At 42.0% G+C, this 25644-nt stretch overlaps 1 protein-coding gene across 4 annotated transcripts in view; it reads left to right on the forward strand.

Annotated features, from left to right (window-relative positions):
* The window catches only part of VMP1 (vacuole membrane protein 1), a 682493-nt gene that overhangs the window by 400142 nt on the left and 256707 nt on the right, over positions 1 to 25644 (forward strand). For all 4 annotated transcript variants that reach the window (XM_069226431.1, XM_069226430.1, XM_069226432.1 and 1 more), the window contains one exon: positions 4988 to 5119. In XM_069226431.1, coding sequence (XP_069082532.1) covers positions 4988 to 5119 — 132 coding nt within the window. The remainder of the gene's footprint in view (positions 1 to 4987; positions 5120 to 25644) is intronic.

Raw genomic sequence — 25644 nt, forward strand, 5'->3', positions numbered from 1 at the left:
AGGTCCCGATTCAAGTAATAAACAATTTTGTTTTACTTGAGCAGCTAGTTAGATTGCTGCATTTATTTGTTTGGATATTGTCTAGTCAATCATGAATAGAGGACTGGTATAGTATCCACATATACCATCCTGGAGCAACACTGTTTCAATACCATAACATGTCAATTCAAACCCCTGCACCCCCCAACATGGCTGAGGGGTTAGACGAAATAGCACCCCTCTTCACAGGAGCTAAATATCATTTGAAATGGGGCCCCTTAGGATTACTGTAAGCTTTATGGGGATTTGGAGACCCAGCAGAGCAATGCTTTGTGATCCTGCATTTTGAGAACCATCAGCCCATGCCACAGTTCAGTGGATATCTGCCATGACTAGTGAAGGAATGCTGCAAGCACTGGGATTACCTTTGTTAATGTGCCCACCCAGAGGCAAATATTTTCACTTACAAAAAGACCATGGGTGTAGGCTACTGAGCCAACTATAGGGGTGGAGGGATTTGGCACCACCGTTCAAGAGTAGACAGATAATGGGGCTTCTCTTGACGTTGAACAAGGACATGCAATGGTGTCTGAATAGCCAACCCTGCTGAAAGTCTGGGCCTGCACGCACCTTATCCATAACTTCAGGGTTTCCCATACTTAGCGGCCCCCAGCTGCACCTCCTGTTCCACCTTCTCATCCTCTTCAAAGTACCCACCCAAAGCAAAACCTGCAGTAGAGGGACTCTTTTGCTCCTGACGCCCCTGAGTCTCCCAGGTGTTGTCTACTATAGTCTGTTATTGTCTCTCTGACTGCTCTCAAAGAGGTACTAAGGCTCATTGAAGAGTTTCAGCTATCAAGCTCTTGGGTTGTCTAGCAGTTAGCAGGAGAGGTCAGGATACTCCCATGGTTGGTAACAGACTGCTCCAAACTTTATGTACCCTCATGACTGCCTCGATAGCAGGCATATTGTTTTATTTGCTCCACAACCAACCCTGCCCTCTGTAATTCTGTCTCCTAGTTTCTGTCTCACTTGTTTCCCCCACAGTCCATGTATTGAATTTCCCTACGGGTTTCCAGGCTTGCAACAACCAGATATTTAGCAATCACATCTGAAGAGGATATAAGCGTTGTGGTGGTAAAGAGTGGGGTAGAGGATGGCCAGAAAATATTGCCATCAAGCCTGGAACAAGACTCAGTCGTACCTCCTTTGGCTTGGGGGAAAGATTTTATTATTCATTTGGATGTGAGACTTTTGACTTTGTTCGGAAGATAAGACTTTTTAAGGACTTTTGACTATCATGTAAGAGATGATTATTTTGAGCATTGTTAACTTTTTTTACTTTATGCCCATTTGTGTATACTTCCTGATATTCCCAGTGTGTTCATTTGCTCATCCACTCTACTCCTATATTTCCTCCCTTTTTATTTTCCTTTTGTCCAATCTCCAGGGCAGGATATATATATATATATATTTTAGGAAAAAAATGCTTTTTTTTTTAATGTGTATAAATATATTTTTGCGAAATCCTAAAACCTTTTACTTTTTTCAGACAAAAACGTATCCTTAATGCGCATTCGGCTACAGTAGTGAAATGTATAGTTACTTAGATGTGTTAAATTAACGTCACAAAGAGTAAAACCAAGAGCACTGAAAATGTCAACAAACAAATAGAAACAATAACAATTTAGTTTAGTCAGTCATTTTAAATTGGGAAATATTTCACCGTTAACATTTACTCACTGGTAGTTTTGAGAATGATTCATGCAAATGTTAATTTATCTGTGTTTCAGTGAGTGTGTTGTTGTGGTTACAGTAAAGAATGTAAAATTTCACATTACTTTTGGGGTTTATTCTATGCTTCTGCAATATTGGTGTGAGTCTTGTTGTGAGTCTGCTTGTGATGCTGCTTATGTTGGGGGTGGTTAAGTTGGTGGTGGAGATGGTTTGCAGGTGTTAACAATAGAGTGTTTGGGTGATGTGTTCCTCCTGGTTGTGGTGCCTCTGTAGAATCTTGATCTTGCCATAGCCTGAAGATTGACATTTGTTAGTTATTACCTCTATCTTCTTCATGGTCAAGATATTTAGATATTTTGCCTTGCACTGTCTTCTCTCAAACTTCTGAAATGTTCATGGTGCATTTTTACCATGTCTTGATAACATTTCACAACATTATAGAAGCCATGCAACTGATCCTTAAATCATCTGGAGGAAACCTTTGACATCCTCCATCTGCTGTCTTACTGAGAGATGCCTCTATTGGATTACTATTCCACGCCCACTGTGGAATGCTGTCGGAAAATGTTTTCCTCCCAGAGGACAGAATTAGGCCATGCCAACCCACCCTGCATGTATGGTATTTTGACTTGGCCAGCAAGTTACCCATCACTGGATTGATGACGTTTTGAAAGGGGCGGGTTCTCTTCCTCAGATGATTGAAGGAAGACTAGATGCACCTGCATGGGAAGCGTTTATAAGGGGTTCTGCAGTGGTGCCTGTAACCTGATGGTTGTGTTGAGGTGGGTCTTGCATAGGCTGGACAAGCACCGGTAACTGTTTAGCTGGTGCCCGGGACTCAGAAATAATCTTGGAGGAAGACCGCTGTCTGGCTGGAATTTGATCTGTGGGGGGTGACAATATCCTATTCCTTGTTAACTTCCTTCTCTTCATAGACCATTTCCTCCGCCTTCATTTTGGGCAGTGTTGGCCACCACAGTAGTTCCTTGTAGGAGAATTAAATTTTCAACTGGGCTTGCCCCCATTCTCTACTTGTAGATGATTTATTATTCTCTTCTAGCTTAGTGTCCCCAGTACCTGCAAGTTTAGGATGAAATAGTTAAAATACAGCAAATAAAGTATAGTACTTATACAGACTAATAAAAATGTGTGAGTAAAACAAGTCTAATTAATGTGGGAACATAAGAGAAATAAATATATGTAGGCAAGAGTTGATCCTTGCCTGAAATTATTACTTCAACTCACCGTCTCCAGCTACAGATGATTTTTTTTTCTGGATGCCCCCTCTTGATGTCAGCTGCTTAACCAGTATCCTTGGAGTTGGTAAGCTCTACTTTGAACCAGCACCTGGAAAGATGGAAAGATAAAAATTAGAGCTACAAGTTGATTAAATATGAAAGCGGTGTTTGACTCAAATTATGAACATTAAAAAGGTATATGTCAAAGCTGACACCAGGGGCTTTTTCTTGATTATAGGTGACAGGAGGGAAACACTTACATAGATGGATTAGCAATCCAAAGTCAAAGTAGATGAGAAGGGTATGTTGATGGTTTTAATACAAAATATGCGATGCATTGATTATTCTGCAAGTTAACACAAGGCTTAACAGAAATGATACCGCGCAGCCACTGCGATGCCAAGACTAAGAGTAACTATGAATGTAAAATTATACTATAATAAACACAATAAGTGTGGTCATGGGTGAATATATTATTGTGGAACACTAGACATACACCTATCCTATCACAAAGAGAGAAATGAGTTTGACCAAACTCCAAAAGAACATGCTTTATTCTTACCAGTATCTACACTGCGTCTTGCTCTGAGTAGCCATTCCCTGTTTTGTTGCAGCACCAGGAGCAGAACTATTGGTTAGGGCAGGTGATGGATGGGAAAACAACACATGGCCTTAGGGGTACATTAGTAAGTCATGAATGAGCATACTATTTTTAAGAACATGAATATTCAAAATATATTTGAGTACATTGATTAATCACAGTAAATCACCATTAGTTTAGTAGAGTAGGGTGCAGCAAACATCAGTTATGGAAATCCCATATACTATGCTACAAGACGTCTTTGTCTTGTAGAAATCCATTTGGAGGCAGGCCCTGTGTTTTACTCTGCCACATTAGGAAGTACTTCTGCCCCGCTGTAGCAACCAGTTTGCTTTGAATAATGACTATGAAGGGAAGGAAGTATAAAAAGAAAATAATATTAACATCTACTTACTTTAATGCTTTCATTACTAGTTGTTTTTGAGGGATATATGTTAGGTCTTAAATAGTACATGTTTCCGGAAAGGATATGTTTGAGTGTTTGTATGATAAGTTGTAGGGACAGAGATGGGGTTCAGTTCTTAGCTGATGAAACATTAGCGACAGGCAGCTTATATGGGAAGTGAGGGTACATTTTAGAGTGGACAGACTCCTCGAGAGATGTGAGATGTAGACAGGAGTCAGATGCTCCTCCAGGAATTGTTATCCAGCTGATTCTTGGAAAACTTCACCCACCTCCTTTCATCATGCAATTTACTCTTAATGTCCCCCATGGTGGGTGCCTCCTCCTTAATGCATTTACAAAGTATGCCACTACCTGCCACAAGGCCGCCTTTCTGTTCCACTGATGGTGAATGGAGGCAGTCCCTCTAGTTTTTTTTTGTACTGTTTACAGCAGAGTTCATTGCAAGGGCCATCTCCTCCTTAATAAAATTCCTCCTCCGACTTGTTGCCTGCATCCTGGAGACAGCGTGATTCCTGGCGACTGCTCTTACACGCCACCACTAAGTCATAGCTTTCTTATGTGGTGTGAGGGGCTTGGATGTCAGGCACGTGTGATGTTGTTCAGGTATTTATTTATCTCTGTGGCAGAGACTTGTAAGTCTACACCTAGGTGCAAATCTACACTCTGAAATAGCAAAAAAGTGTAGACTTGCATGTAGATGTAGTTGTAATTTTACACATGAGTATAGGGCCCAATGTTTCAAGGGTTTCAAAATAAAATTTTAGAGCACCCTTGAGCTATCCACTGGCCGTCTGCCTAATATAATTGTTGTCTTCCCTTGTCAAGATTTATATTTTAAAATACTTTTATTCTGTGTGTAATTACTCTGTTATCCTTAGGTTTTGGGTGACACATTTTATTTTTATAGCTTTGATAAGTACCAAGAATAACATATCGAGTTCTGCCCATTCTAAATATTGCAAAACCCTAAAATATAATGTTCTCCTTCTTTTTCTTTCTCCCCGCCCACCTCCTTTCTTACTCTAGGGTGCTGGCACTGCTATAGGGGAGTTACCACCTTACTTTATGGCCCGGGCAGCAAGGCTGTCGGGTGCTGAGCCAGATGATGAAGAGTATGAAGAATTCGAAGAGATGTTGGAGCATGCACAAACAGCACAAGTAAGAAAAGTGAAAACAAATAGTTGTGTTTTTCTGATTAAAGTAAAAATTTATTTTGTTGTTTTTATAAATGAAATGCCAACATTTCATTGTTACGCAATTGGTAATATATTAGTTTACAGAAAAATGTGTTCATGCTGAAATTTACTGAACATTTACACAGTATTCTGCTGCTACTAGTGTTCCACGTTGAGGTCCTGTAGCTTCTTTGAAGTGTCATCTTATAGAGCAGAAAAAAGTGCAATAATTACGTATTTACAAATGTGAACGTTCTTACTTTTAAAATCCCATCTGGAAATGTTAAGTGTAAAGCTTCACCACTGCAGAAAGAGCTGGCTTCCCATAGTTGACTTCTTTAAAGTTGTGGCGACATAGTCAGCTTTACATTCTCGGTAGGATGAGTTAAAAATATTTTTTAAGTTATGCGGACAGAGTGGAAGGTGATACTATAACAAAATAGCAAGCGGAGTTGCTTTGAAAGCAACACCAGAAGAGATATTGCACTTCCATTAAAAAAAAATCACTGTGCCACAGAGCTGCAAAGCTGAGGATAAATTGTGATTTTTCTGCGTTTTATTCTTTTTTCCTTAGAATTATGTTTTTTACTGTATTTTAAGTGTTCATTCTTGGTCTCAAGTCTTCAAAATACCACAAGCGTTGGAGATCATTGTCTAACTCTCACCGTAATGCATACAGTGTTTGAGCCCTGACGTCATCCATGTAGCTTTCGAATTCTGATTGAGAATACACTCTAAGTCTATTTGAGAGATAGGCTCACATTTTTCTAACCACAAGACTATCTGAATTGCGTTTTTCCCCATGATGCCGATGACACCAAACACTAGATTTACTCTGATAGCATCACAGCAAGAACAGGAAGATACCCAACTCGAAATTGCTTTTTTCAACAAAACCACTCCTGTTTGGAATAGACATAAGTGTGAGTGGGAACTCTCTTGTGCCCTGAAACATCGTTCAATTTCAGCTTTTGTGAAGCCACGGGCCATCTTATAAAATGAGGTTCCTCCCCTCCCCCAGCTTCTCATTGTAGGGTGGAGTTAAAGAGTTTAAGATCTCTGTCCCTCAGCTTTGCAAAGAGCTGGTACAGCCTTAAGCATAGACTCTCGAGTGTGAACTAGAAATGTGCGAAATTTAACCCAAAACTGATGGATTATTAGTGTCTGCTGGACTCAGAGACACCAAGTACACCGGTGGTCTCTATGTGCACGTCACATGACATTTACTTTCCTTACATTATTATTGTCCACTCAAACTAGTATATATTACGACATGTGGGATCCAACGTTCTGGCATGTTAGGGTGGTCAGGTGTATAGGAGCAACAATTAAAATGCACTTACACTCAAGTAGTGTTCTTTGGTCGTCCACTGTTTGATTACCGCAATGTTAAACGTAACACTCTTGTAGGCTGTGGAAACCTTATATAGTCAGAATACTACATAACCATAGTGAATGATTTCTACGAGTCCTTTCCTTCTTAGGGTGTATTGATGAACTTACAAACAGTCAAAGTTCGAATGCCAACTAAAGTTGCTGTGCATTGTGTTTAGAATGGTATAATATATGATTCACCAGCTTATGTGAGACTCCATTAATTCTCAAATCACCAATTATTTAAAAAACAAACGTTATGTCTCTATTCAACAAAATGTGTGACCACTGTCAATTGTGCCAGTTGTCTCCACAAATGTTACTCTTAAGTTATGAAATTTATATTTTGAGTTTCCTTTCTGTTTCCAATGCACAGTAAACCACGTGGGGAATTTAGAACATAAATGCAGTTTTGGGTATCACAATTTCCATTGTGTGTCAGTTTTATCTGTTGACATTAATGTGGGTGATTAACAACTACCACTTTTACATTTTTAGCGTGGATGCAATGGCCACACGCTGGTGCCCCTTATACAAATGACAGTGACACTTAGATCAGGAGGAACTGTAACTAACTCTAACTTTAAGAGTAAAGGAAATGCTGAGAAATTCTAGACGAAACAAAAATCAACCTTTTATGGTTGTACGCAGTTTCACTTATAGCAGTTAACACGTTTTTAAACGTTTTTTGTAACCGTCATCGACTTTTGCCCTTTCCAGTAAAGGTTATTTTACATTATGTTTTTCTTTTATTTCCTTCTCTGTTTCTTTCTGTACATACAGATTTTCATGCTAACGGTCACAGATAGTACTCTGAATGAGTGTTAAGATTGTTCTCTCTTGATCCAAATCTAGCCTGGCAATATGCCTGTCCCACTTAGACCTTACCGGACACTACACTACATAACGCCTGTTTTGTTGGAATTGTTTTCTTTTGTATTGGTTGATATCAGCCCTACTTAGTTATTTCTGTCTTCATACCAGTAGTTCAGTATCTTAGCTGAATGTATGCAATACGTTTTACTCTGTTATTTACTCATTACCATAGTACTGTCTCGTTTTATTTAACAATACTGTATAGCTCACCTTCACTAAAGGGTGTTATAATGGTTTTTGATAACCCGGTTGCCAAAGAAAGAGCACACAGACTAAGATAAGATAGTTGTACCGTGACTAGCATCACATTGTGTTTTCCATTTGCAATGTTTTTTCCTTTTGGTGTGCAGATAACAATAGGCCTACTCCCTTTTCAATTCTTGGCTATCAGAACAACACTAATGCTATAGTTGGACATTTTCACTAGGATGGCAGCTGTTTTTCTTAATAGTGTGTGTCATTTCTTTCCAGATTTTGTTCCATAGTTTCTCCTTGTACTTTTTTTTATTTGTTGGTGAGCATGCGGTCTTTGGTATGCTGGTTTTGGGTTATTCAGTATGTATATATGTATAAGTCTGTGTTTTAATTCGGATGTTTTCGTATTTTGATAATGTGCAGTGGCCACCATCCACTTAGTTGTGTTGCTATTAGTGCTACTGTACATCCACAAGCAATGAAACACCATGCGTTATTGACACCTCTTGCTCACGAATTACTTTCTGTTTCAATAGTCTGAGATTCAGGTGATCTCCCAAAAGCTTTCAGTATGCATGCCATGTGGGAAGTAGTTTAATTTAGGTAGATTTTCTCTGATAAATATGTAAGATTCTATTTTGTTTTCAATGGTACAACTCTGGATTATACCTATGCCTCATGGTAATGGACATGGCTCACTTCATCCCAAGCTCCTCAAGCTGACAAATGCTTGTGAAAAAGGTTGCATAATGCTTGTGTTGTCTTTGAATGAATATTAATTTACCATGTTCTGTAAGTATCAACAAAGGTGATAGCAAAATGTAGACACTGAGAAAAACTGTTATGTGCAGATGTTATTTCTTCTCCTGTGATCTCACTGATTGAGGACCACTAGGTCTTGCAGCTACTAGGCAGATGGAGGTCCAAGTAGATACTCCGCTGGTTTTTGCATGCATGGCCATGCCAGACTCCATAAGAGGGAACTACAAATACAACTTTCTTTCTGTTGCGTTTAGCAGAGGGATCCGTAGTCCAGAAAAGCTAAGACTCTTTCCTTAGTGTTGAGTTGTTATGTTATTAAGTTGGGTCGTAAGGTGCCAAGGCCCCATGCATTTATCTTCAAACAGTCATTTTAATAAGGTTACAGTTGAAAAGTTCATGAGTGCAGCTTCCTCATTGAAACGCTTTTCCCAGACCCCATCTCTTGCCTCCATCAAGACAAACTTCTATAAGGGTTTACTCAGGAAACCTGAATTATGGGCCAATAAAAGACAGATCAGTGGAAATACAGTTACTGTAATTGAGCAACTTCTGTACAGTAGAGGCACTGTTTGTTTGTTCTGCGGTAGTTGTAATAGAAGAAAGCAAATGTCTTCATTGCCGTAAAATCTGCGTTATTGTGAAGCATTTGAAACCACTTTCCTGCACAGTAATGCACAGCATAAAAATGTAACCTCCAAATAACGATCAAAATCAGTAGCTTTTAGTTAAGAAATTAATTTGTAAAACTTATTTTTGGTGAAACATTCAGACTTGTTGAGTGGCAAAAATTAAAAAGAACTAGACCCCTATCATTGGAACATTGCAAGCAGCAGAATGTACACCTGTCATTGGTGTTGGTTTATTCAGTTGTTTATTTCCAGTTCATCACTGGAGAACTTAACAGCAGGTCAAGAACAACCTTCATGCAGCTAAGAGGTGCTCTAGTGCATATGAAAAAGAACATTTTGTGTACAGTATTTGAAAAGACAATACTAGCGCAAGCAGATGCTGCATGTTTGCTTCATTCATAGTGGAACTGAAATACTTACAAATCGTGCCTCCAAAGCGGTCATCACTGGTATTGCACCGTTGTTATTATAAATATGGTTGAACCAGGCCCAAGTTTTTCTATTTTTAACTAGTTAACTTGTCCAGGGCTCATTCATCTTGGGACTTTACATTCTTTGTCTTGTAGATTTGACACATGTTTAAGTGATACACGTCATCTATGAGGGTCTTGAAGATGGCTACCATAATCAGGAATTATGTTATTGTTACACGGAGTGCCTGGGAAAAGGCAGGGTTATAGCTTTCAAAAATTCCTGTCCTCAGTAGCCATAGTCAGTCTTTGAACATGTAGCACCTGCAGTTTGTAAGGAAATAACTCACAGTGATGCTTTTTATTTCTTGCATAGGAAGGCCAACCATTAAAATTATCTGAGCTGCTTGTTATGTAAACTGACTAAGTTCATCAACCGGCATATGCTTTGTTTCAGAACACACTTTTATGCAATCCTTCCCTAGATTTGCTACAAAGATCTGTTATTCTCCTCCCGTCAAATTATGCTCACCCCGAATGTTTCAAATTCCTTGAGACCACTTAAATCACAACTGGGATGGAAGCACCTAAGACTGAAAATCATGCTGTACAAGTGCTAGCTAGCCATGTTGAAGGAAGCTACATGCACCTGCCTAAATCTAATTTTTCAATGAGCGCAGTGTTGCCTGAGATGAAACACATTGTCAGAATGTTCAAATGCTGGTGGTAAAATCCACACATTTATAATTTGCACAGATTCCCGAGTGAGCCTGGTGCAGGCCCTACTGAAACTTAAAAGAAATTAAAATAACTATCAGTTGTCTTTTGGTCCATGTGTTGCCTATGAGGAATGCAGCACAGTATACAGTGTTTCCCATTACCTTTTATTTGCCACATTCTTTGCTTTTTATGGTCTCTTTGGAATATATTTTTGGGAGCGTGCCATGAACAAAAAGTCCTGAGGGCTTGAGAAAATGAGGCATCACTGCAAGGGTATTTTTATTCTCTTATTAGTCTAATGTGCCTAGTGCATACTGCAAGCCTTGTTGGAATAATCAACCCATTTACGAAAAACATGTGATCACAAACCGTGGTTTACGGAATCCCTAATTCTTCTTCTTCATGCCTTGCGAGGATTTTTAGGCTCCTGCGCGATGAGATTGGCGGGTAGGGAAAGACATGCAGGAGCTTTGAGCAGTCCTGCGCTAGGTTAGTGACGTATGTTGCTGAGTAGAATCCTCCTCTATATAAAGGCGTGCTCTGCACACATACTTTTAAAGGGTCTTTCGTTGGAGCCACGGACTAAGCTCAGCATGTTTGATCATGGTGTAGCAGATTTGGAAATGGAGGACCTTGAAGCATCCTAGCCTGTGAAGTCCCTAACATGTCATAGATGACAGCGGGGATTTGTTGTGCCGTTTCGGGGTCACCTAAAACCTGGTTTTCGCTGTTAATTTAGGGACAAGCTGCCCTGTGACTTTGCTTTATATATTGTTTTCGGCATCAGTATATGCAAGAAAGAAAAGCAGAACGCTTCTTAGAAGCGGGAAAACTTTTTTTTTTTTTTTATTGCTGTAGGAAATACCGTGCCGAAGAATTCTACCAGCGCTCAGCTGTCAATAATTACACTATTCGCTCTTTTTCGTGCGTGGCCTGAAAGAAAGCAATTTCTGGAACCTAGGTAGCGAATTTCGACTTTTTGTACCTCGTTTTGCTTAGGTTGAAGTTTATACACTAAGCAATGCCATTTTTATAGATGTTGAGGGTGGAAGGACTCAGACGGGGCTCCGTGTTCCGGATCTAATGCTTTACTCTTAAACCTGATGCACAGTCTACTTCCTCAAAAGTAGGTTTGCCCTAAATTGACGCATCTGTATGTTTGGATTCGGTTTCCAAGAAATGTGGAGAGCCTATTAGCAATACCAGTCTTTTTCCCCTCTTCCTCCGTTCCTTACAATGTACCAGATTGAGGATGCTGCACCACTATGCATTTTGCCACGTACTTTGTCTAATAATCTCATCTCTACTGAAATAAACATGTTTTTCTGCCCAAGTTTACCTGCGTGCAACATTGATTTTTATAATGGAAGTGTTTGGGTTCTTTAGGAAGTGTCACTGTGTACTCCGCAGCTCACTCCTCTGTCTTAGGCCATTTGTTGAGCTTTCTTTGGGAGTCCTTTTTTGGTCCTCTCATTTAATTTATTTCTGCTTTTCAGTGAATGCTATTACTATACATTAGCTATGCCAGTGGGAATTTTGTCCCTCACAGGATCGTAATGCGATTATGAAACCTTGTGAAAACATGATTTAGTTGAGTTTTGAAAAGTGTGTCCTGAAGTGGGAAAGATCTGGTGAAAGCTAAACAAACGAATCCTGTAATGTGATTCGAAAATATTGGCCATTTAATAATTGTTGTTTATCTTAATTGTCTCTAGTAGCAAGCAGCTGTGTAGTCTGAAGCAGGTCAGTTTCTCGTAATTCGAATTATTTGGTTAAAAAAACTCTGAAGATCGTTTTTAAGATCTTGCACATAAAGATTGTTGCTCCTACTAAAGGGTGTGGTTGATACCGGTTCCTCCTGTTCCTAGTTCTACCTGACTGACAGTGTACTTTGATCTGTAGTATCTTGGCTCTTGTTTACCCAGTATAGGCTTGGTCAGCTATCACTTTTTTCCACTGTTGCCTTTCATCTTGACAGAAGTGAGTCAGAAAATGAATGAACTACACAACGTTATCTCTTTTTGTGTGGGCAGAACAATTTGTAAAAGACTGGTTAAAAAAAGAAATCTGTATCAAACTTCTCTCAAGGAGTATCTTGTGAATGATAGATCTCTGAGCTTTGTGCGCAAGGTGGGCATTGCAGGGCTACTGTATGTCGTTTTTTTTTTGCACCTGTGACTTGATGGCCCATTTAGTTGACATTTCGATCAGTTTTCTGTCGACCGAAATTAGGAGTCCTTTGTAGACAATATACACTGATCCTGCAGTGACTGACTGGGTTCCACCTAGACATGGATGTGTGGCAAGCGTATGCTGTATTAGAACTGGTGACCTGTCTTACATGGTTGTAATGTTTCCCACCCTTGTGTGATGGCTGTCAGTCCCACTTCCCCTTTCAGAATGTTGAGGTTAACGCTGTCAGTGAGTCTGGTGTTTCCGTCCACGACAGAGAAATTAGAACCAGTTTCCCCCCCTTGCAGTTTGCTTGGATTCTCTTTTTAATGTGCATCTCTTTAGAGTAGGTTAGGTAGTCAAACTATCAATGTAATATTTCTCAGCCTGGATGAAGGTATGAGGGCACTAAGATGCTGGAATATGATGACCACATGTCAGAGAGAAACCATACGACCTTTGGCTTTCATCTGACACAACGTTGCAGTGTAGTACATGTGTGTTTGTCACTTGAAAGAACGGCAACTTTCTGCCCTCGTGATGTGGAGGTACGTTGTCACTCTGACTTTGATTTTGTGGAGGTACAGGGTACAACCTTTGACCCACCACGACTTTGTTGTTGCTTTCACTTTTCAGTGTTCAACAATGCACCATCTAGCCAAATAAGCCTTTGGACATGTTGCCCAGTTAGTGGAAGGTAACTGAAAAATTGGTATGCTTTGTGTGCGCTGGTCTTTCACAAAAGTCCTTGCAGCTCTGCAAAGAAATGCTATTGCTGTGCCATTGTTAGTGTTTAGTTAATTGCCTGCGGTGCCCAAGGACAGCTTTGTAAATTAAAAAAAAAATGATTTGCAGTTTTTTATGAGGCAGGTGCAAAGAGAACTTAACAGATGATGTGGGCAAGTGGTTCGGCAAAGTAAGCAACAAGATCAGAGCAAGCAAACAGGAATGTTTTGGGACCATCCTTGCATTAATGTAGGACGGAGGGCCTTGCAAACCATGGGCACATTGACCAAAAAAATCTTGTCTCCTCTGCCCACATCCACAGTGTCATCTTGAGGATTTTGGGGTCTCTTGCAAGATATATTTTGGGGGCCCTGTTTGAAACACCTATGAAATCTAATAGCCATTTTCTGTCAATTCAAGGCCGCATTACTCCAAACAAATCTTGCAGAAATGGGGTTACATAAAAGCGCTCAAATAAATGTTCCGTGTCCCAGGAATCATTAAGATGCAAATTGCCAGAGTCATACATAGTCAGAGTTGGAGAGAGTTTGAAATATTGGAATAGAGAAAAGTGAGAAAGAGAGACAAAGTTCGCGTTCTTGGAGGCGGGAGTGGAAGGTGGGGCCCTGGGCAGTGGCCCACTTTGCCCATTCCTTAGAACGTGCTGATGGGCACCTTTAGAATTTTAAAAGTAGCTGGTCGCTGACCACTGAACACTCTTGTTTCAAGCGATTCAAGATTGCGCGTTTTGCAGGAAGGTAGAGAATATTTGAAGTAACTGTTTTATGGGGAATCGAATGCAGGATCCGTGAATGGGCTGATGGACATGTTTATCTCGACCAGTGTCTCTCGAGTGGAGTAAAGAATCGATGACATGGTTTTCAAGTGGGCTGAAAGGTACGACAATTAAAGATAGCATGACAGAAATACAAGGGTCGCTCGACTGAACTGCCCCCATCACGCCCTTTCCCCTCCGCCCGTAAATGTAAACGTCCTTTAGATACCCAGATTAATCGCATCTACCTCTGGCGGAACAGAAATACTTGTCTGCACGCCCCGTGCAGGGCGGTGGAGGTCAGCCTGAACAGAGAACCCGTGCGAGGTGACGGGACGCACATCTGCTCCCCTTGAACTGAGTAACCGGTAGTCTAGACGCTACGTTCATTAATGCAGTCTCCGATGCGCCCCAGAAATCCCATGACCCGTCTTTCAACTAGCTAGTAGGACTCGCATCAGAGGCATAGTATTTTCCCGAGATAGGACCCAGCTGCGACCCCCTCTGTGCGGACGCTCGCTGCGGCCAGACGAAAACGCGCTTGGGAAAATATTTTGGAGTTGCCTGTGTTACTATCAGCGCAAGCTGTTTGTTTGTTCTCGGTTGCTGCTTTATAGAAAGCAGACCTCGGAAAGAGTTAATCCTTCCCTCAGTCACCCGCACTGTGGTGCATGGGGTAGGTGATTGAGTGCCCCTGTGCTAGCCTGGGTGTCAGTTACTGTCAGGCCCTATGTCTGACTTCATTGAACCCTTTACTGCTTGTGGTTTGTCTGGCCGGTGTCACGTGACTTCTCTGAAAATTCCCCCTCCCCTTCATTTCCAGTAAGCTGTTTGAACAGGGGTGACTCAGAGTGAAACCAGCTTCCTTGTAACCACGGGGCTTGTTAAAGAATTTGTCAACGTGGACTCCAGAGGGCAAGCTTTTGATGAAGCTGGGACTGCTGGCGGCTCCCGGTTGCGTCATGGGCTGCTTAGAGCACCTCACTGCTCTCAGAGCCGGGCAGCTTCGTCAGCAAGGAATTAAATCGTAGAGCTTTGCCGCACTCGTCTTTTCTAACATTTCCCGGCTTCACTGTAGGCGCGGGATCTATTTTGCGGACCTTTCCGCAGCTGTAAACTTTTCATGAAGCGAGTACCAGGCTTGCCACCGCCGCGCAGCCTACGCTTGTCAGTTCTGAGTGAGAAGTGGGGCAGCACGCTGCGTCACTTCCGCCCGCGATGGCGGGAGAAGATGAAATGAGGGCGGTCCCGGCCGTTCATTCAGAATTTGTTCTGAGCCACCGCTGTACCTTGGCTGCCGGTCACGCCGCATTCTGTCTGGCACATTCTCCTTCTCGGCCAATAAACTGGCAAAACATTAAGGCAGAGAAGTACTTAAAAATGTGTTTTTTGGAAACCATTCTCCTTGAATGGCAAGGAAACGTCTCTCTTATGCCTGCACAGTGAATGGCACAACACCCAGGCTTCGAACGCGAGGGCACAACTTGTGTAACACCTGCCCCATCACTTCCTCATTTGGAAATCGCTGGGTGGCAATTTAGTTTAACGCACTGCACATTACACGGTTTTTCCTTAATTGAGTAATTGGTGTGATGAAGTCCGTTACTTGTGTCTATATAAAATACACGCGATTCACTCCATAATGACCCAAAACAGCCGCTGGCTTCTCAGGTTTAAAGTGCCAAAGTGTCTCAAATGCACGTAAAGTCGGTATACTTTTCCCTTTCGCAAAATAAAACGCACCGTCCGTAGAATTTAATATTTGTCTAAACCTGAGCTGTTTTCCAGGGACTAGATATAAATGTATTTTTTCCAAATTTCAGTCTTGATAGAAATATTTATAATACCCCAATATCGACTGGTGGTGAAATCTTAGTGCCCATCAGTGCCAGACCAAGAACTTGCTTAGCTAATGCTTCCAAATAATGCCGGTATAGCAAAGGCCATATCCTCACTGACGGTTCCGTAGAATGACTGACTGCTCTGATAGTAAGTGGGTGGATTTCCTGTGACAGCGTTTCATCATACAGTACGTTCTTGAATTGTTAGAACGGTACAGAATGGCTAGCAGCTATCAGCAAATGGCTCTGTCTAGGTTTCTATTCACTGCGTCAGCGTCCCTTAATGCGATTGTTTCAAAGTGTTTTTTTAATACTGTCATAAAGAAATATGACACTCACGTTATGCAGATTGCATGTCAGGTGTGAGCTGGGTGTAGAGTGGAGGACCTTTTCCTTGGATGCAGCGTGGATGAACGAAGCTTCATATAAACTAATGGCGGAAAGGCCACCACGCTAGTCCAACCTGCGTGTTTTTCCCCCACTCCTTCCACACCCAGGAATCTTAATATTTACCCACTGTCTGCAAGTTACCGAGTCAAACTTTTTGAATTTGTGTTCTAGTCATCTTTGTTTATATAACTGCGTTTCTAGAAAGTACATTTGCATTTCCACTACTGCCCTTCTACTGAAAGAGACATTTCAACCAGGGATTAATACTCTGCCTCTCTACCTTTTCTAGACTGTCCCAAATGCAGACGGGCACCCACCAGGCTCGACTCTCACTATTCTGTTTTGTCAGTTCACTACCAGAGGTAGTGACTTATGGGTGCAATTGAGCAGTAATAGGATGGTGAAAGGCACATTACCTTCTGGGTGCCACAAGTGTGCAACATGCCAGACTCTAGCCAGGTGTACAACATGGAACCACTGTTGTAAGGTGCAAAGTTGATTTTTTGTAATTGTGTTTGAGTTGAGACAATTTTTGTTTGTAATACTACATCATCCTCTTAAATCTGTGTAATGAAATTCCTTCAGTCTTCTCTCTGAAATCTTCAGGCCTTTGTAATTAGTTTCTTGTTTGGAAACTTCTGTTCATTTTACATCTCAATGTTCTTTTCATTGTAGATTGCCAGAAAAGTGGGGACCATTTTCTAAATGTGTTTTGCTTGGTTCACGTAGTTGTAACATGACTTTTATGGGTCAATATTCTCATAACTGTTACTGTAAGATAATGCACACTGTGCTCTTTATTTCAAACGTTTTGCTTATTGCCAATAAGTACCCTCTGGTTAATTGTTTGCTTGAACTGTATTGTTTATATTTTTCTGATTTGATCAAGAAGTAAAACAACAGTTCTTCTAATAACTTGGCTTATGCAACTCAAGTCTTCACACTTTACTTTTCTAAATGTAAAGAGTAATGGGATTTATGAACTGGATCATAGGATTGCATTCCATGGTTGAGCGATCTTTTATCAAGGACCATCTCTTTCTCTTGGTCTGCATCCTAAGCCAGAGTTACTCCAGTATTGGAACTTTCATAGATTCACATGCTTGAATCATTCCCCGTCGTCGAGATGGGAGTCCCGGTATAAATTTTCATAAGTAATGTTAAAACATATTGAAGAGAAAAAGGCCCTAGGCCTCTTCAATTTGATAGTCTATCAGAGTCATTTTGTGAAAAGGACCAAACTTGATCCTCCACCAATCAGGCGACAGCACCCTTCAGAACCTCCTGAGAGAAGCTCTAGCACCTCAGATTTTCTACCGCACGTCGTGCTAGGGAGTCTCCTCAGAGCTCTGCTCTGTTTTCACACCTTTATTCAGCTCTTTTTCTCTCGGAGAAACTCAATAATTTTGATTTGTCAGCTATTTTTCAACTATGTCTGACAAGGAAAAGAAAAGTCTCTTTAGAGACTGCAAGACTTGTGGGAAGAAAAGACTTCACTCTGAAGATCCTCATCAAGACTGCATTTACTGCCTTTATCCAGATCATTCAGCCAAAGACTGTAAGATTTGCCGTACTTTTTCTTCTAAAACCTTAAAGGATAGAGAAGGCAGATTACTAATATGGCTGCAGAAACTGAAGCATAGGAAGGATCCAGTTTCTGATTCTGAGAGTGAGGAATCATTAACATCCAAGAGATCAACTAAAAGAGCAAGATCACGCTCTAGATCTCCCTCACAAACCTCAAGGAAAGCCCTCAAAAAGACTGCTTCAGGATCTTATAAGGGTCGCAGCCCATCTTCTTCCCCAACTAGACTCTCAAGTAAAGAGGGGCAAAAACGTTCTTCCAGTTCTGAGAGGCACAGGAAATCCTCATCTGTTCCTCCATCTGTGCCTTTCAAAAAGCCATCTTCTGTGACTGGAAAAAAGGCCTCGTCGACGGATTCCCCGTCGACGGCACCTTCGGTGGGCGCATTGCCGACGACTCCAACTACTTTAGGTGTTCCATCGTCCACGGCTCCGTCGGCGACATCGTCGATGAGTACACCACCGTCGACGAGAACTACAACGACGACAGCAGCGTCGACGACCGTCTACACCTCGTCATCGTCGACGGCGCTGACGTCGGTATCAGCTTTACCGTCGACGAGGACTTAGTCGACGGTAGACTCGTCGGCGAAGCTTGCGGCTATTAAAATAACAGTGCGTCCAGCATCGACGGCACCGTCTACGACAAAGTCAGTTTACACGTCGTCGACGACACCGTCGACGAGGGAAAAATATCAAAAAAGAACAGAAACATTAACTCCAACCCACACTTCACCTAGTAAGGTATCCTCCCTGGTACCAGTACATCTTTTGGAGGGAGATGATGATTCAGACGAAGATGGACCTTTTGGTACGGCCCACAGCCCATCTGAATTGAATGTAAAATATCAGGAAGAGGAAGAATATGAGGAAGCTTATGATCCCCAGGCTTCCTTGGAACATCAGCAGTATCAACAGGGAACGTATATCCCTTCCGACCTGCTTACTGGCCTTAGAGCCATGTTGGTGGATTATAACAGAAGGTTTCCTCCACAAGGAGAACAGCCTCATCCATCGCCCATTTCTGGTCCGTCTACTCCACGTCAAAGACCGACGACTTTGCATCTCACAGATGTAGCTACCCCAGACATGACAATTCCCCAGGACACTGACATTTCTGATGGAGATCAAGAAGAAGGAGAGCTCATAGATGCTCACTCAGAGTGGGACGAGTATATTATTCCTGCTCCACCTTCTCCTTCTCATTCGAAGGTGGAATCCCCACCTGAAGACATTGGAGGTTTTCACAATCTCTTAGAGAGGGCAGCCAAGCGCTTTGCATTACCGCTACCGACAAAGCAAACAGATTGTTTCCTCTATGATTTTAAAGAGCCCTTCCAGAAGTCTGTGCGTTCCATCCCGATGGTGAACTATTTGTGGGAAGAAGGCCTTAAGGTCATGACTAATCCAGCAACAGTCACAGCAGTTTTACCACGTCTGGATAAGAAATACAAAGCTCCCGATGATGCCCCAACATGCTTAACAGGCCATCCGCCTCCAGATTCCGTAGTAGCTCAAGCGGCTCAAAGAAGATCAAAGAATCCTTCTGCTCCAATTTCTGCGCCCCCAGATAAGGAGGGTAGAAGGCTAGACAACATAGGAAAGAGATTTTCGTCTATGGCCAGCTTAGTGCTTAGAGCTGCCAACTCCTTGGCTATTTTGTCTCGATACGACAGACAGCTTTGGGCAGATATTGCACCTTTCATTAGACAACTGCCGGAAGACGTAAAATCAGAGGCAAATAAGACTGTGCAAGAGGGTCAACGCGCGTCTGCAGAGCTTATAGACTGCGCAATGGACATAGCAACCACTGCTTTCAGACAGCTTGCAGGCGCTGCTGTATTAAGAAGACAGGGCTGGCTCAAAGCCACCTCATTTCGTCCAGAAGTCCAGAATAAGATCCTAGACTTACCCTTTGATGGCCAAGCGTTATTTGGGAAACATGTGGACGAAGCCCTACAATCAATTAAAACGGACACGGACACTGCAAGGTCACTAGGGACCCTGCAATATCGGAAATCGTCCTTTCGCCCTAGGGGGCGCGGCCAGCCCTCTTACAGAGGAGGGTATCAGCAACAGAGATACTCTTCCTACCCGTCATGTTCGCAACAATTTCGGCCATACTATTCCCAGAGACAACCGGCTCAACCAGCCTATAATAGACCGGCAGGCCGTGGACGCTCAACCCGCCCTGCTAAGGATGCAGCGCGTAGAACCTGATGTCTTCGAGGCGCCGGCTACACCCAGTCTTCCTCCTGTCACCCTGGGCGGAAGAATTTCCTCATTTCTCAGTCAATGGCAAACCATTACGTCAGACAAGTGGGTCCTGCAATTAGTGGAACAGGGCCATACTTTAGAATTTGTCCAGAAACCTCCCCCCAACCCTCCCCGCAGGACTCCTTCAAGATACCCTCAACAACTCAAAGAAGAGGTCTACAAGCTCCTTCTCAAGGGAGCTATAGAGAAGGTGCCGCGGGATCAAAGAGGAACAGGATTTTATTCCAGGTTCTTCATAATTCGAAAAAAGTGGAAGGATTGGAGACCGATCCTCGATTTAAGGCAACTAAATGTATACCTAAAGAAGCAATCGTTTCGAATGATCAGCCTGCAAGACGTCCTTCTGCGTCTCAATCAAAGAGATTTTATGTCATCGCTAGACCTCAAGGACGCATACTTCCACATACCAATCCACCCTGCCCACAGAAAATATCTGAGATTTACCGTAGCTGGGAGCCATTATCAATATCGCGTCCTTCCTTTCGGGCTCAAATCAGCCCCAAGAATATTTACCAAATGCCTAGCACCAGTGGCAGCCTTTCTCAGGAGAAGAAAGCACCAGGTCTTTCCATACTTAGACGACTGGTTAATAAAGGCAAAGACTTACACAGGAGCACACAAGTCAACAAGAAAGTGCGTTTCCTTGCTGACCAATCTCGGATTCACGATCAACTGGGAGAAGTCCAACCCTCTACCAGGCCGCAGTATTACTTTTCTGGGAGCAAAACTGAACACGGAATCCGGCATCGCATGTCCCACGTTAGAGAGACAACAAAGGTTACTAACCCTAGGGAGTGTCATACAAAGAAGACGAAAGGTTACAGTCCGTCTCTTCAAATCACTATTGGGCATGATGTCTTCATGCATACCTCTGATCCCTCTGTGTCGGCTAAAGATGCGCCCCTTGCAGGAGCAGCTCAACCGTCAATGGCTTCAAGTATCAGGAACTTTCGAAGACCAGATACAAATTACTTCGACAATGATCAAAACTCTCAAGTGGTGGTCCCAAGACCATCATCTCTCAATCGGTCTCTCGTTTCTTCAACAGCCAGCCCCCTGGACCATAACAACAGATGCCTCACTGGAGGGCTGGGGCGCAGTACTACAGGACCTGAAAATAAGTGGCAGATGGTCAACTCATCTGGCATCAAGACATATCAATTGGCTAGAACTCAGGGCAGTGCACCTTGCTCTACAAGCGTTTCTCCCAAGAATCCATGGATCGCGAGTGGTGATAAGAACGGACAACACCACTACGATGCACTATCTCAACAAACAAGGAGGTACAAGATCTCTCACCCTCTCCAGGGAAGCCCAAGCGATCTGGAACTGGGCCTCGCAGCAAGGCGTCACACTATCGGCGGTGCACTTGCCGGGAATAAACAACAAAGCAGCAGATGCACTCAGCAGACAGAAATCGGAATGCCACGAGTGGGAATTAGACCAGACGGTACTCACCCAGATTTTTTCCCAGTGGGGAACACCAACAGTGGATCTGTTTGCGAAGAAGGACAACGCCAAATGCCAGTTCTTCGCAAGTTGGCATCACCAAAAGGGATCTTGGGGGAATGCGTTTTCGATAGTCTGGTCAGACATCTTTGCCTATGCCTTTCCTCCCATTCCGTTGATCCCAAGGGTCCTCACGAAGATGAAAACAGAACCGTGCACTCTCATACTGATAGCCCCGTATTGGCCGCGCCAACATTGGTTCACGGAGCTCCTCATTCTCTCAGTCAAACCCCATATTCCGCTGGAGCCGTTACCTCATTTACTAACAATGAACAACGGCCAAGTCCGACACCCCGATCCACACTCGCTGCGGTTAGCGGCATGGCTCCTCACCACAGAGAATTTGCGCATTTAAATATTCCGCAGGACTGCAGAGATATTTTGTCACACGCCAGAGCGGATAGCACTAACAAGGCGTATCAGTTTAAATGGAGGAGATTCTGTGCCTGGTGTCATCAACGTCAAATTGACCCTTTTCTTTCACTACCAGGAGAGATTTTGCCGTATCTCTTAGAGTTAGCTCGATCTGGCCTAGAACACTCGTCCATTAAAGTTCATATAGCAGCCATAGCTGCATACAGACGTTCAGAGGACACACCTTCGCTCTTCTCTTCTCGGCTGATTAAGAGATTTCTAAAGGGGCTGTTCAGGGTTTACCCTCCTTTCAGACCTCCACCTCCTTCGTGGAACCTGAACATTGTTTTGGCACAACTGATGAAGCATCCTTTTGAACCGATCCACCGTACTTCCCTCAAACATTTATCGTGGAAGGTTGCCTTATTGATAGCCCTTACATCAGCTAGGCGGGTCAGTGAGGTACAAGCGCTCTCCATCCAAGAGCCATTCCTACAGTTTAAACAAGATAGACTACTAATGCGCACTAACCCGCATTTTATTCCAAAGGTTCCATCAGACTTTCACATTAACGAACCTTTGGTCTTCAAGTCTTTTTTCCCTCATCCGTCTACTCCAGCGGAGAGAGCATTACACTCTCTAGACGTGAAAAGATGCGTTCAATTTTATTTGGACAGGACAAAAGCTTTTCGACGTTCTAATCAGCTATTTGTAGCGTACAGTGCCCCTAGGAAGGGGTACCCGCTATCCTAGCAGAGTATTTCAAGATGGATCGCCTCTGCTATTCGCTTCTGCCATCAGGCAGCGGGCAAACCTTTGCAGTCGTCTGTGCATGCTCACTCGACGAGAAAAGTCTCATCGTCAACGGCACTATTTGCCGGAGTGCCACTACAAGACATTTGTAGGGCAGCAACATGGAAGAACTGTCATACCTTTACTAAGCACTATTGCTTGGAGTCCCTCTCGCACGGAGAGGTAGCAGTGGGCCAAGCTGTTCTCAGGAATCTCTTCAGGTGAAGGTGAGCCATTTCTCCTACATCCCTCCATCCTAGAAAATGTATGCACATAAAAAAATAAAAAAAAAGAGAGATGTATCTAAAGATAATTGATCACTATCATAATCCCATAGTCAGCGGGTTATCAGATATTGATCAGCTTTCATTACTGTCTTATGTTTTAATACTGGTTTGTTATTTAAATTTCAGCATGTATCTTCACAGGAATACCTTATTTATATCAGAGATAATGACATACTGTTATTTATGTATATATACGTGTGTATATATGTATATCTATATATAGATGTTTATGTAGAAACATATGTCAGTACACTCATATACTTCATCACTTTATACAGGATTATAAGATTTTGTGGTCTAAGATAACCTGTTTCTTAAAAGGGGTTGTCATTTTGCAATGTGCATACTTATTGCTTTCTACTCTGATTCAAGCATGTGAATCTATGAAAGTTCCAATACTGGAGTAAGAAAATAAGTTACTTACCTGTAACTGTAGTTCTCCAGTATTGGAATCTTTCATAGATTCACATGCGACCCACCCACCTCCCCGGAGAAGCTCACTTCACCTTTTTCTTTCTAGTAGTACATATACTCATTGTAATATACGCACTTGTGCGTGGAAAATCTGAGGTGCTAGAGCTTCTCTCAGGAGGTTCTGAAGGGTGCTGTCGCCTGATTGGTGGAGGATCAAGTTTGGTCCTTTTCACAAAATGACTCTGATAGACTATCAAATTGAAGAGGCCTAGGGCCTTTTTCTCTTCAATATGTTTTAACATTACTTATGAAAATTTATACTGGGACTCCCATCTCGACGACGGGGAATGATTCAAGCATGTGAATCTATGAAAGATTCCAATACTGGAGAACTACAGTTACAGGTAAGTAACTTATTTTCTTCATTGTGTATCTGGAGTGTACCATTCGGTCCGGTCTCCTTTATTAGCAAGTGGATCTTAAACCTAGGTCCCAGCTGCCTGCTGGGCTATGGAACTTTCGTTTCTTAAACAGGGTGTCATAGGTGGGTTATGGCTGAAGTATATCCTCCCTTAGTTAAAGTTACAAAAGTAACAAAGTAGGGAACACTGGCCTATGATGTCTAAATAATTACCTCTGTAGGTATACCTTTTTCAAGGACGCAAACCCTTACCCCACTTTAGTGGCATGCTTCATCATAGAGCTGCTCCTCATCCAAACTCAGTTGCTGGTAATTTGGATACACTGCTTCACTCAAAACTCTTGATGGAGGTCTTTTTATATTGGAGTTTGGTTAAATATTGAAATCCATGCAATACCTAATTGATTAAATTACTTCTGTCATCTTTTAGAGTAGTTTGTGCTAGTTGCTTCTGTCATCTTTTAGAGTAGTTTGTGCTAGTTGCTTATGATAAGGAAAAAAATAAAAAGATTGCGATAACAATCAATGATCCCCATAACCTTTGGTCGAAATGATGTATATTATTGCTCAAACTATTGTGTCCTGAAAATATGCTTTCTGGCTTTAGTAGTATAGTTATACAGAATGTGCGCCTGAAAACCAGAGAAATAAAAGAAATATGAGAACACATGAGTTTTATTTACTGTTGTATCAGTTGTAATGTTAATTATATATAAATAAAAGCGGAACATCAATTTATGACGACAAGAATTAGCATATTTTCTTTGTTCCAAAATCAAACCCAGTTAAACTCTATGAACAGTGTTCCGTCAAGATTTGTTCAAATGGAGGAAAACAAGTTTTTAAATTAGCAAACACTGTACACCACCCATTCTGAGTGAACAGCTCCTGTTTTTTTTTTTTTTAAATGGCAGATAAAACATCAACGATTAGCAAAAAGAGCCAGGCATATACACTAGTATGTCCTCAGTTTGATTTTCAAAATATATTGCATGATAAGATAAATGGCAAAACAGAATTGTGCAATGTTTCAATGTAAAGCTAAAGAAAAAGGCATGAATGATTTAAAAAAGAAAAGAAAAAAGTGCAAACAGACGAACCATTTCAATAGAAAGGTCACAGTTGTATTTACAACAGAATTACTCAATCGTTTACTAAAGAATTGTTCGTGTTGTCTTGGTGTATAACTCTGAAATTGCTGGGGAAGTGCCCCAGGATGTTAGCACTGTAAGGTAAGTAGAAGCTACCATTTGGATTTGTCAGAGAGAATGTTTGAAGGAACTCAGTCAGAAATGTAACAAGCACATGTTAGTCGAGATTTTCAAGTGGTGTGGTAGAAAAACTGTCACTTTCACAGTACGCAGGAGATTGCAAGTGGGTGAAGTGAAACCAATTTATGGGAAACACAAGGCACAAACAGGTCTATGACTTCTAGGTCTGTTAGCCAGGTGCCCCTTATTGCAAATTTTGATTTTGGAGTCCTTCTTACATACTTTTGGACTTCTTGACCTTCTTGGTGCAGCAAAAAAGTTTAAAGCACTTCTGTCACGAGGAAGGCCCACCAGTTTCCAAGTTTACGATGAAAATACCAATAATAGTTCTTTAATTATTGATTGTTATAGACATTCTTTTGTACTTTATATTTTGAAAATGAAAACCTAGAACATAAAAAGGTTTACAGCCTCGGTCCATTTGCCACTTTCAGACATTTTAATGTTCAAGTTTAAAGGTTGTTGTACAGTCACCTGTACAATAACCCCCCCCCCCCCCCCCCCAACACTCCGTACTTCTGTGGTTATTCAGAGCTTTTATCGCTCCTGAATACCAGTACCCGTTTTGAAGAATAGTATTTTGTTTTATCAGAAAGTAACGCTTTTAAGACATGCTCTCCTCAGGCTCCTTGTGTCACAAGAAAGTTGGTTTCAGAGAAATGAATCCTCCATCTGACAAGTAAGGAACACTTAATGCTGTGTCAGGAATTTATCACCTACATACGCAAG

This window comes from Pleurodeles waltl, chromosome 3_1 (assembly GCF_031143425.1).
Source record: "Pleurodeles waltl isolate 20211129_DDA chromosome 3_1, aPleWal1.hap1.20221129, whole genome shotgun sequence".
In the NCBI taxonomy this organism is placed as follows: Eukaryota; Metazoa; Chordata; class Amphibia; order Caudata; family Salamandridae; genus Pleurodeles; species Pleurodeles waltl.